The following is a 13042-nucleotide window of genomic DNA, read 5'->3' as shown; positions in this document are numbered from 1 at the left end:
GAGTGTCTATGGGCCTCAAATTGGGGTCCATTAAGGTTCAAATTTCGGCCCTGTCGATTTTCTTCCAGAAAGAATTGGCTTCAGTTCCTGAAGTCCAGAAGTTTGTCAAGGGAGTATTGCATATACAACCCCCTTTTGTGCCTCCAGTGGCACTGTGGGATCTCAACGTAGTTCTGGGATTCCTCAAATCACATTGGTTTAAAACCAGTCAAATCTGTGGATTTGAAGCATCTCACATGAAAAGTGACCATGCTCTTGGCCCTGGCCTGGACCAGGCGAGTGTCAAATTGGTGGTTTTTTCTCAAAAAAGCCCATATCTGTTTGTCCATTCGGACAGGGCAGAGCTGCGGACTCGTCCCCAGTTCTCTCCCTAAGGTGGTGTCAGTGTTTCACCTGAACCAGCTTATTGTGGTGCCTTGCACCTACTAGGGACTTGGAGGACTCCAAGTTGCTAGATGTTGTCAGGGCCCTGAAAATATGTTCCAGGACGGCTGGAGTCAGGAAAACTGACTTGCTGTTATCCTGTATGCACCCAACAAACTGGGTGCTCTTGCTTCTAAGCAGACTATTGCTAGTTGGATGTGTAATACAATTCAGTTTGCACATTCTGTGGCAGGCCTGCCACAGCCAAAATATGTAAATGCCCATTCCACAAGGAAGGTGGGCTCATCTTGGGCGGCTGCCCGAGGGGTCTCGGCTTTACAACCTTGCCGAGCAGCAACTTGGTCAGGGGCAAACACGTTTGCTAAATTCTACAAATTTGATACCCTGGCTAAGGAGGACCTGGAGTTCTCTCATTCGGTGCTGCAGAGTCATCCGCACTCTCCCGCCCGTTTGGGAGCTTTGGTATAATCCCCATGGTCCTTTCAGGAACCCCAGCATCCACTAGGACGATAGAGAAAATAAGAATTTACTTACCGATAATTCTATTTCTCGGAGTCCGTAGTGGATGCTGGGCGCCCATCCCAAGTGCGGATTATCTGCAATACTTGTACATAGTTACAAAAATCGGGTTATTATTGTTGTGAGCCATCTTTTCAGAGGCTCCGCTGTTATCATACTGTTAACTGGGTTTAGATCACAAGTTGTACGGTGTGATTGGTGTGGCTGGTATGAGTCTTACCCGGGATTCAAAATTCCTCCCTTATTGTGTACGCTCGTCCGGGCACAGTACCTAACTGGCTTGGAGGAGGGTCATAGGGGGAGGAGCCAGTGCACACCACCTGATCGGAAAGCTTTACTTTTGTGCCCTGTCTCCTGCGGAGCCGCTATTCCCCATGGTCCTTTCAGGAACCCCAGCATCCACTACGGACTCCGAGAAATAGAATTATCGGTAAGTAAATTCTTATTTTATGTACATACACACAGTTAATTTATGTTTCATATACACCTTATACACACAGCTTGAAGGTCATTTAATACAATATTTTTAATAACTTTGTGTATTAAACAAAGTTGGTGTACATTGAGCCATCAGAAAACAACGATTTCACTATCTCGGTCGCACTCAAAAAATTCTGTATTTCGGAATAATTTGTATTTCGGAATATTTGGATATGGAATACTCAACCTGTAATGTGCACACCCTGCAGAACTGAATTTTAAACTAGCTTTATAGCTTATTAATTCCTGCCATATAAAAATATTTATGTCATGCCAATTAGTAAAAATTAGTCATTACATGTGTTAAGAGAAATTCACAAAAAAACACCTATAGACTGGAATTCCTATTATAAGGAGAGGAAGTGCACAACAATAGTGCATACCCTTGAATCCCACCTGATTTAGACATAAAAAAAACCATGCGTCTCTAGGAAGGAAATGAAAGGAAGTCTATTTCTCAGTCCAATCCATTCTGGGAATTGCTGCCTTTGTGTGTTTTTGTAAGTGCAATCTAATTGCATGTAACATGTACCACACTGGGATAGGGTGGTTATATTTCAGGTGCCTAGAATCATCCTAAGCAACAACAACAAAAAATTGCCCAAAACATACCAAGTTTAAAAAAAGAAATCCAAAAAAAGAGATATCCTGTCAAATTGTATATGTATTGTAACATGTAGTTTGTGGCCTATACTAGAGCACATACCATATGTTTTTATAACAGCACGTACACAGCTGGTATGAGCTTCATCCACTGCACAGTAAATCCACTATAACCACCTCTGCAAACAGATATCTTGCTTCCAAATTCCATCTAGCATTTGCTCTAGTTTTGTCAGAACTTAATGCAAAAGGTTCAATGAACTATATTAACAGTTAAGTCAAAATACACATATCCTCAAATCGAGCCAAATAACTCTATTTAGCACCACATGGGGTTCACGACTTAGCCGTGACAAAACATCAATCCTAAATACCTAGTACACTATAAGCATATTAAAACCCAAACATTAGTAAACAGTAGTGGGATCATGTAGCACAATCCAGGGTAAAAAGGCAAATGGGTCTGATATGAGTAATTCACACTGGACATCATTATGCTTTATCAGCGACTTTATACTTATTACTTTGCTACAAAAATCGAACGCCTAAGTATTTCATAAGACAAAAAGTTTTGAGAACATATAAACAAAATCGACAAAGAAGACAGCACAGGAATTGTTCTCATGCTATATAAAGCAAAAAGCGTCTTTTATGCATCGCAGTGCGGTGTGACAAAACCACTTAACAAGACTGCACTGATTCATTTGATAATGGACGTTTGTCTATATCTATGTGCAACTAAGTCTGGATCTTTATACAAAGTGCTATGATGCATCAGCCATGGTTTGTTTGTTTTTTATTCCAAGTTCCTTTGTGCTTCGTATACAAATTCCGACTCTGTTGCACACAGATATACCAGTGTTACAAATCTAATTCAGTGCAGTGTTGTGAAGCTGTTCTGTCGTATTATGTCGTATTATTTGAGCGAAAAAAAGATGTAAAAAAACCTCTACACTGTTTGAGTACAGAACTCCTGCACTACACGGCATATTGAGACTACGGGGAATATTTACTAAAGGTCAAAATTAAGTTTCGGTCCGTTTAGAGGTGATTTGGTGGTGCATTTGACAATTAGGTATTTACTAAAGGAAAAACAGACTCAAAATCCCTACAAAGTCACCAGAAATTCAACTTCACACACAACGAGAACTTCAAATAGACCACCGGTACTACCCCATAGATATCAATAGAAAAAGCTAATTTACTAACAGTTGATTTGAAAATAGAACCTCAATAGAACAATCAGAAACAGTGCTTTTTCATTTTATATCATGCAGAATTGTCTGAAACCTCAATAAGATGGAAAAAAAAGGGAGAGAAACATGTGGGGCACCCTGGCTGCATAAATCATGACACTAAAAGGCACAGCAATGATTTAACTCAATCATGGATATGCAAATTAGCACAGCAATGAAGGTGTTTGTGGGTAATACAGTGCATGTGACCTGCTTTGGCAAATAGTAATGATTATGTAGAATTTTGACTATTTTGGATCAATTTTTGATACATTTTTCTATTGATTTTTGGTGAATAGAACTCACATCACCCAGCGATTTTAAAATGGAACTCAAAATCGACTTTTAATAAATGAGCTATGTAGTCGATTTTAATGGGGATGCTGGTTCTATTATGGTCGATTTTAAACCAAAAATCGACTTTTAGTAAATATACCCCCTGGAGTTTGAGGACATATATGAATGCGTGTTTAACCAGAACCAAAGCAGAAATTACCTTTCAATAATTTCATTTATTGCACTAGAGTTGGTTCTTACACAGCTTATTAAAGAAGATCAATGCAGTTTGCTCCATCTTACAAAATAACACTCTAAAGCTGAAAATGTCTGGCAATGAATCATTAACACGATATTGTGAAATAGATGGGTCTACAATTACTAAGTGGTAGTTTTACTCCTGTTTTCTTGCAAATGTGTCAAGTTTACATGAGTATGCTGTTGTAAAGCAATATCAGTTTGCCCAATGTGAATTAAGTAGGTAAATTAGGGAACAAGGGACAAAAAAAATACAGTATAATGAACTACATTATCTTTGTTCCTGGGATATTTCACACTTAATTATTATTTTATTTCTATTATGCTTATTGAGAAGTATGCTTTATATGTTAGATTTGAGATTAATAGCAGTTACTTTGTTCAGTGTTATTAATGACTTACTGTAAATGAAATATGTACTCATGCACCTAGCTTCAACACTTCACTAGACGCCAAGCGCAACAATGTATCTCTATTCATGTAAAAAAAAAACAAAAAAAACATATACTGTTCATAACGGACAGTTCTCTACAACAGCAGTGACCTTTCTTCCAAAGCTGAGTGACATCACAAAGGCTGTTTATGATGTGAGCAAGTCACATGATGAGCATATTGAGGTGAAATTCACATCCAGTCTGCATTTTTCCATTGCTACAGTATCTATTATAATCTATCCAGGACAGGGGATCAAAAAATGGAGTGGATGGGACTATGTTCCAGGTCTGCACATTAAAATAGGCCCATCGCAATGATGGCAAGATGAAGGACAGCTGCCTAGTTTGCCAAACAGTCAACCATAAAACATAATGTTACTTATATTTATAATTTGCTGGCAAAATGATGTGATTTTTCTGCTTTTACACATTTATGGAGACATTGGGGCTGATAGTGTAAGGGAGTGTACATTATCCCATGGTTCTGGCCATACCCAAACACAATCGGTCCCAGCTCCTCTAATTCTCCCTATAGCCCATTGGTCATGTTCAGCCCCAGGCCGATGTGCCCATAAAACCGACCTTGCAGCAAAAAAAAAAGTACATATCCTGCAAAAATCCTCATATAATAATCATTCAAACTCAATCTTAAATGAAAATGGCAGGAATTATAATTTGGTAATCTATTCAGTGAAGCTATAGCATTGCTGAGAATATCTCAAACTCATAATGTAATAGGATATTTTTCTGCATGGTCGATGATTCTTAATGTCATAAAATGAGGCAAAAACATTATAACCTTTTAATATATTAACATTCTAATTATAATAAATATATTTTAGGATTTTACATTGTGATTTTGTTTTATTACAACCTCATTATATAATTTATGTTACAGATATATCCAAACTTTTTCTATAGTGCAGCCAATTCTACACTTGAGGCTACTAAAACGTAAATTAAATTAATCAGTTTTCTTGGAATCAAAACCCCAAGGAAAGTGCACACATAAAAATTAAATCAACGGAAATCGTTTTATTTTCTTGTACATGGCATATGACAGATTTCACTGAACCATTACAATCTCCTAATTATCATAACAGACACAGATAGCAATGTTCCTTCATGTAATCTCTTCAGTATTCCCAAATTAACATTGTTATAAGTATAGAAATCTGTAATATGGCACAAAAGGTTTGTCAAAAATTCTAAGTAATGCTGGGCATACAAGGGCAGATAAAATGCCCGTCAGACCGACAGGCATTTCATCTGCCACTGCCGATATCTGGGACATACACTGTGAGATCTCTCACAGGTAGCCCCACTTGCTGGCTGGACACAGATGGCAATGTTGCCCGAATACTGCTCCACTTGCTGGTTGGACTGATAGCCAACCCAGAGACTGCCCAACTTGCTGGCTACACAGAAGCACCAGTAGCAAATGCAGGGAGTAGACACAGGCTGCCCATACTCCTCACTGTTCGCCGGCAACTGTCCTGCTGGCAACTGCATTCCCTTCCTTTTATACTGTGGGAGGGATATTCTCTGCCCTCCAATCTGACACCACTCGGCACGTGGCATGACCAGTAAGTCGCACTGTGCTGACATTTCTAGATGAAATATCAGTGTGGCACGACTTATGGCCATGTCACAGTGCCGGGAGGTAGGGGAAACATAATAGAGAAATGTGAACCAGACAAGTGCGCACAAAAGCAGCCTTTTAGACACACTTGTGCATCAGTGTCACCCCATACTCCAACACAAATGAAAAAAAAATATATCAACAATTCATCTTTCAACGCTTATCTTGATAAAAATGTCCAACTGTAAGCTTTTAAGTTCTTCAGTGCTATGATTCGCTTGATGATCTTAAACACTCAAAGAGAGCAGACCAGAGGAAATGGTTTAAGTATAATAGTAGACAATTGCGCATTCACAGGAGAGGGTTAAACCCTATTCAAATAGGAGGGATTGCCAACACTGGTCCTATTCAAATAGGGTATAACCCTCTCCGTGGATGCGCAATTGTCTACTAGACCATTTCCTCTGGTAAGAGACTCTGCTTAATTTGTTGCTATTATCCAGAATTATTTATTCCATTTATTACAGGATTAACTCAGAAGAAATCTGAGATTCTTTTGCCATTAACATATTAACCTTCGCTCATAACCGTCCTAAAAAGACTCTAGGCAGTTTTTTCAAGTGGCAATATGCTGTGGTAAATAATGGCACATATCACAGCCACCAATGATAAACATACCAGTATTTCATTTTTACTATACCCTGGAATATCTACTACAGAAAGTAAAACAGTTTAAAAGTCTAAAAGTCCTAATATGGTCATGTAAACATTTTTAAGGCTACAATATCTTAGTGGACAATACTGTAATGTTTTATGTTGGAAATGCCCAAGTAAATGTATCACATTCAAAACTATAGAATCACATAATAAGAATCTAACTTACAAGCAATGTGCCAAAGTTGCATAGGAATTCCTCAGTGATGACTTGGGAACGAAAAACCTGTTCACAGAAAAGATTAAGAGAAAAAAGTTAGCAGATATTTTGTGCGATGTATGGCAAAACCGGCACTCCAAACATTTGGCATGGCAAGCTGGCTCCGGATGAACCCCCAATGTAGCAGCAACAGGAAAGCAGCACTCAGAGACCATAAATAGCAAAAACATTTTGCTTTATTACACGTTTCAAGGACATACATCCCTTGTACGTCCTGAAGAAGGGGTGGATGAACCCAAAATGTTAAATAAAGCAAGACACTTTTTTTTCGATTTAAAGTCTCTGAGCATTGCTTTCCTGTTGCTGAGATCTATCAGTAAATATACGACGGCACTCATCAGTCTTGAGCAGCAGAAATAAAGTTAAGTCTGTTTATTAAATAGACTTAACTTTATTTCTGCTGCTCAAGACTGATGAGTGCCGCTGTATTTTTACTGCTACATTGTGACGCTGAGTATCCTGGAGGGCACCACAGCTATTTACAAGATTGCTTTAGGAAGTGCCAGGCTATGACAAGGTATATATATATATATATATATATATATATATATATATAACAGCCCAGCTCATTGCAGCTCCCTAAGATACCTACACACATGCCATGTCATCCGCATAAATTGTGGATAAAGTAGATTGTTACTCAATCACAATAACTATGCATGGAAATGAGTGTTCCAAAATAATTTCCTTGTAATTCAAGGGATACTGTCGCTAGGTCGGCACAGCTTAGGTCGACAGTCATTAGGTCGACATGGTCAATAGGTGGATATGTACTAGGTCGACAGGCCAAAAGCTCGACATGAGTTTTACACAATTTTTTTCTTTCATTTTTTGGACTTTTTCATACTTGACGATCCCCGTGGACTACAATTGGGAACGGTAACCTGTGCTGAGCGCAGCGGTGCACTAATTGGGGTTCCCCGTAACTTTACGAAGCAAACAACACCAAAAAAGTCCAGAAACCCATGTCGACATTTTCACCTGTCGACATATTACATGTCGACCTATTGCCCCTGTCGACATTCCATGGAAGACCCAATGACTGTCGACCTAAGTTGAGTCGACCCATGCCCAAAATTCAATATGCCTGCAGAAAATAATCCTGGCATTATGCTTTGGTTGGGTGCAAAATGATAGACACGATTAAAAATGATAGACACGATTAATATAAATAAATCAAATGTAATAGTGACTAGTGACAGGCGCAAGAATAGTGGATGTGTTATGGTGCTAGGATAGACCATGTGACAAGAAGTTTCTTAAGACTTGCAATATATCTTACTTAAAAACAAAGCTAAAATTTGCCAGAGTTATTATTTTGTAATTACAATTTAACAAACATTTAACAAACTCACTTTAACAAAAAATATCTAGCAAACAGTCCTAGCCAGCAATTTAATTTCAACAGAAAAGTATATTAAATGGTAATGTACCTGAGATGTTACAAGATGAAGAATTATTGCCATATTAGGAAGGCACATTTTCAACTGTTTAGACTGAATAGTTGATGGATGTTTACGTCCTGACACATTAGACAAGGCACTGAGAATATCACCTGCAAGACAAATTAATAGGGCAGGAAAATTATGCTGAAATGTAATATGTTGTAAATGGACAGCAACACATACCATGAGAAAATGAAGTATATTTTTGAAGTACTCTAAAATACACACTCAAGGCAACAAACATGCTCTACATACTACCACATCAGCAATTAAAATGTTTTATCTGCAGCAATAATAAAAAAAAATTGTGTTTCTCACCAACTTACTAAGAAAATATTGCCAGGGCAAGTAATTCATTCTCAGCTGCTGGGTGATACTGATGTCACCGCACTAGTGGTTTGTTGATTCAGACTGGGCTAGCTGTATGTGCTGTAGTGGGAGTGAAGCAAGGTGGCCTTATAATGCTATTCCTTATGCAGGCCACCAGTAGCAGCAGAAGACTGAAGCTGCAGAATGGGCAGGACAAATATTGAGAAAAGGCGCAGGCTAGCAGGATAGCCCATGACTGTAGCAGCATGCAGGATATTTACACGCAGACTGCGATTACAATGGAATGGCATGCCAGGAGCACAACTGAAGCAGGCTGTAAGAATACAAACTGGAACTGGGTGCCGGAAGCACAGTTAAAGCAAACTGCAGAAAACACTGGAACTGGTTGCTGGAGCACTAATGAAGTAGGCAGCAATGATATATGCTGTGAAGGGAATGGTATCAGGATCCAGGCGCTTGGTATGCCCGCAAGTATACCGGTAAGTATACTGCGCCTAATCCCCAAACCCTCCTTTTTCGTAGCCTGACCCTAAAGGTGCGTACACACTAGCAGATTTATCTGTCCAATCTGTCTGGTGAGAACAAAAATCTGGTAATGTATGGACAGTGACAATCGACCATTTGCTCTCAACCACTGAAAAACAGACAATGATTGTTCAAACAAATTGGATAAATTTGTTATATCAAACTGATTTAACCTAACAATCGTTTTAATCCATTTACCAGGCCTTGGGAGAAAATGGTTGATTGTCATTTGCTCCCATACATTACCAGATTTTTTATCTCACTAGACAGACTGGACAGATAAATTGGTCATGCAGCCTAACCCTAACCCTCCCCGGTTGTCCCTAACCCTAACCACCCGTTCCCGCAGCCTAAACCTAACCCTCCCGCCCCAACCTCTCCGCAGAAATAGCGAATCATCATTCGGGATCCTGGCGCCGTGATAGTGATCAATGTCGGGATGCCGGCGCCAGCATTCTGAGTAGTGTTGGGATTCCGGCGTCTATATTTCGACTGCCGGGCTCCTGACCGCCGGATTCCGCTGTGAAACAATACTGAAGCAGGTTTGCTGGATTACACTAGAGTTAATCATTACTCTCTAGCCTACGGTTCCCTGCTATAGTACCGCCTCATCTGGCATACAGGGATGCAAGCCAACAACGTGTAAACGTTTGTATACAGATATATGCATACGTGGTTTTGGAGCGTAAGTCTGTAAATGTGTATCTTACAATAAAAGGCCAACTCTAAACGAGCTCTGATATAATTAATTGTAAATGCTTTGTGTCAGTTCAGTTGAAATGGGAGTTGTTTCAAGACTTCTCCCTAATCTCACAATAGTGTAGATTTTGCACTAATTTTCATGGATTCTTCAAAAATTTTAAATGAGGGTTTAACTAATTTTGGAATTAACATAACAGAAGAAAATAAGAATTTACTCACCGGTAATTCTATTTCTCGTAGTCCGTAGTGGATGCTGGGACTCCGTAAGGACCATGGGGAATAGTGGCTCCGCAGGAGACTGGGCACAACTAAAAGAAAGCTTTAGACTAACTGGTGTGCACTGGCTCCTCCCACTATGACCCTCCTCCAGACTTCAGTTAGGATACTGTGCCCGGAAGAGCTGACACAATAAGGAAGGATTTTGAATCCCGGGTAAGACTCATACCAGCCACACCAATCACACCGTATAACTCGTGATACAATACCCAGTTAACAGTATGATAATGTTAGGGTCTCCTGCTCTGTGCTGCCACGTCGTCATGGCAACCGGGAGACAAGTGCTAGCGGAGTAACCTGAGCGTAGCTGATACTCCGGTTCGGGTCTTTTGCTGTGCAGTGGTTACAGGCTCTGTGCACGGCAGGGGATCCGGTGCTGGTTTTTGTGCTCACAGTCTGTGAGGTCTGAGTGGGGCGTGGACAGCACCTGCTATATAAACCCTCTTCTCAGGTTAGGCAGATGCTGCTGAATCTTTGTTGGTTAGTCAGTTCCTGAAAGCTAGCTAGTACTGTGTAAACTTTGTATTTGTTTGTTGCTTACTGCAAATAGGCCTTGGGATTTGGTATTACACTCTGCCAATCCAGACCTAGCAGTAAGACTGGAGTCAGTCGTTTAACCTGCTGGGGTTCTTTTGCTACTCTGTGAACCTAGCAAGTTTGCGGCTGTATTCTCAGACTTGCCTGCCACAATCCTTTCTCACTGTGCAAGGTGTTCAGGTGTCAGTTTAGTGGCAGTAAACTGAACCAGTGCACTGCAAGTGAGGACTAGGATTGTGGAGACTCTCCTTGTGTCTATTATTCCATCTCTGACCAAGGAGTTTACTGCCACACCTGTTGGTAACCCTTTAGGGTTTTGCTGTTGCCCTTAGCAACAGCATTTCGGGTTCTCTACGTATTAAATCACAACATCTCGCTTCTTTCCATCTGAGGCATTCCTAATACGAGGGAGACACCCAGTTTCTTAGCCTTTGGGCTTCTCTGTTCACTTTGTGTTTATTTTGTTACCCTATCACCTTCTATGTATGTAATGTCATATTCCCCAGTCTGTCTGTGAGTTCATTTGTTTTGCATCCCTCTCCGTTCAAACACCAGTACATTCCTGCTGGCACTGGTGTGCATAACAGATAACAACTGAGCCTCTCAACAGATGGCTCAACAATAACTCTTTAGTTAAACAATAACTATATACAAGTATTGCAGACAATCCGCACTTGGGATGGGCGCCCAGCATCCACTACGGACTACGAGAAATAGAATTACCGGTGAATAAATTCTTATTTTCTCTGACGTCCTAAGTGGATGCTGGGACTCCGTTAGGACCATGGGGATTATACCAAAGCTCCCAAACGGGCGGGAGAGTGCGGATGACTCTGCAGCACCGAATGGGCAAACTCTAGGTCCTCCTCAGCCAGGGTGTCAAACTTGTAGAATTTAGCAAATGTGTTTGACCCCGACCAAGTAGCTGCTCGGCAAAGTTGTAGAGCCGAGACCCCTCGGGCAGCCGCCCAAGAAGAGCCCACCTTCCTCGTGGAATGGGCTTTCACTGATTTAGGATGCGGCAGTCCAGCCGCAGAATGTGCAAGCTGAATCGTACTACAGATCCAGCGAGCAATAGTCTGCTTTGAAGCAGGTGCACCCAACTTGTTGGGCGCATACAGGATAAATAGCGAGTCAGTCTTTCTGACTCCAGCTGTCCTGGAAACATACATTTTCAGGGCCCTGACTACGTCCAACAACTTGGAAGCCTCCAAGTCTTTAGTAGCCGCAGGCACCACGATAGGTTGGTTCAGATGACAGGCTGATACCACCTTAGGGAGAAATTGGGGACGAGTCCTCAATTCTGCCCTATCCATATGGAAAATTAGATAAGGGCTTTTACATGACAAAGCCGCCAATTCTGATACACGCCTGGCCGAAGCCAAGGCCAACAACATGACCACTTTCCACGTGAGATACTTCAATTCCACGGTTTTAAGTTGCTCAAACCAATGTGACTTCAGGAAATCCAACACCATGTTGAGATCCCAAGGTGCCACTGAAGGCACAAAAGGGGGCTGAATATGCAGCACTCCATTAACAAAAGTTTGAACTTCAGATAGTGAAGCCAGTTCTCTCTGGAAGAAAATCGATAGAGCCGAAATCTGGACCTTAATGGAACCCAATTTTAGGCCCATAGTCACCCCTGACTGTAGGAAGTGCAGGAAACGGCAAAGCTGAAATTCCTCCGTTGGGGCCTTCCTGGCCTCACACCACGCAACATATTTTCGCCATATGCGGTGATAATGGTTTGCGGTTACTTCTTTCCTAGCTTTAATCAGCGTAGGAATGACTTCCTCCGGAATGCCCTTTTCCATCAGGATCCGGTGTTCAACCGCCATGCCGTCAAACGCAGCCGCGGTAAGTCTTGGAACAGACAGGGCCCCTGCTGCAGCAGGTCCTGTCTGAGCGGCAGAGGCCATGGGTCCTCTGAGATCATTTCTTGAAGTTCCGGGTACCAAGCTCTTCTTGGCCAATCCGGAACAATGAGTATAGTTCTTACTCCTCTTCTCCTTATTATCCTCAGTACCTTTGGTATAAGAGGAAGAGGAGGGAACACATAAACCGACCGGTACACCCACGGTGTCACTAGAGCGTCCACAGCTATCGCCTGCGGGTCTCTTGACCTGGCGCAATATCTTTCTAGCTTTTTGTTTAGGCGGGACGCCATCATGTCCACCTGTGGCCTTTCCCAACGGTTTACAATCAGTTGGAAGACTTCTGGATGAAGTCCCCACTCTCCCGGGTGGAGGTCGTGCTTGCTGAGGAAGTCTGCTTCCCAGTTGTCCACTCCCGGAATGAACACTGCTGACAGTGCTAACACGTGATTTTCCGCCCATCGGAGAATCCTTGTGGCTTCTGCCATCGCCGTCCTGCTTCTCGTGCCGCCCTGTCGGTTTACATGGGCGACCACCGTGATGTTGTCTGACTGGATCAGTACCGGCTGGTTTTGAAGCAGGGGTTTTGCCTGACTTAGGGCATTGTAAATGGCCCTCAGTTCCAGAATATTTATGTGTAGGGAA

General features: G+C 41.5%; 1 protein-coding gene across 4 annotated transcripts in view; it reads right to left on the bottom strand.

Annotated features, from left to right (window-relative positions):
- ULK4 (unc-51 like kinase 4) overlaps window positions 1-13042 on the bottom strand; it is a 1561547-nt gene that overhangs the window by 844288 nt on the left and 704217 nt on the right. For all 4 annotated transcript variants that reach the window (XM_063922404.1, XM_063922401.1, XM_063922403.1 and 1 more), the window contains 2 exons: window positions 8139-8260; window positions 6655-6711 (listed from right to left, as the gene is read on the bottom strand). In XM_063922404.1, coding sequence (XP_063778474.1) covers window positions 6655-6711; window positions 8139-8260 — 179 coding nt within the window. The remainder of the gene's footprint in view (window positions 1-6654; window positions 6712-8138; window positions 8261-13042) is intronic.

Source organism: Pseudophryne corroboree, chromosome 5 (genome assembly GCF_028390025.1).
Source record: "Pseudophryne corroboree isolate aPseCor3 chromosome 5, aPseCor3.hap2, whole genome shotgun sequence".
NCBI lineage: Eukaryota > Metazoa > Chordata > Amphibia > Anura > Myobatrachidae > Pseudophryne > Pseudophryne corroboree.
This window is presented reverse-complemented; position numbering and strand designations above follow the sequence as displayed.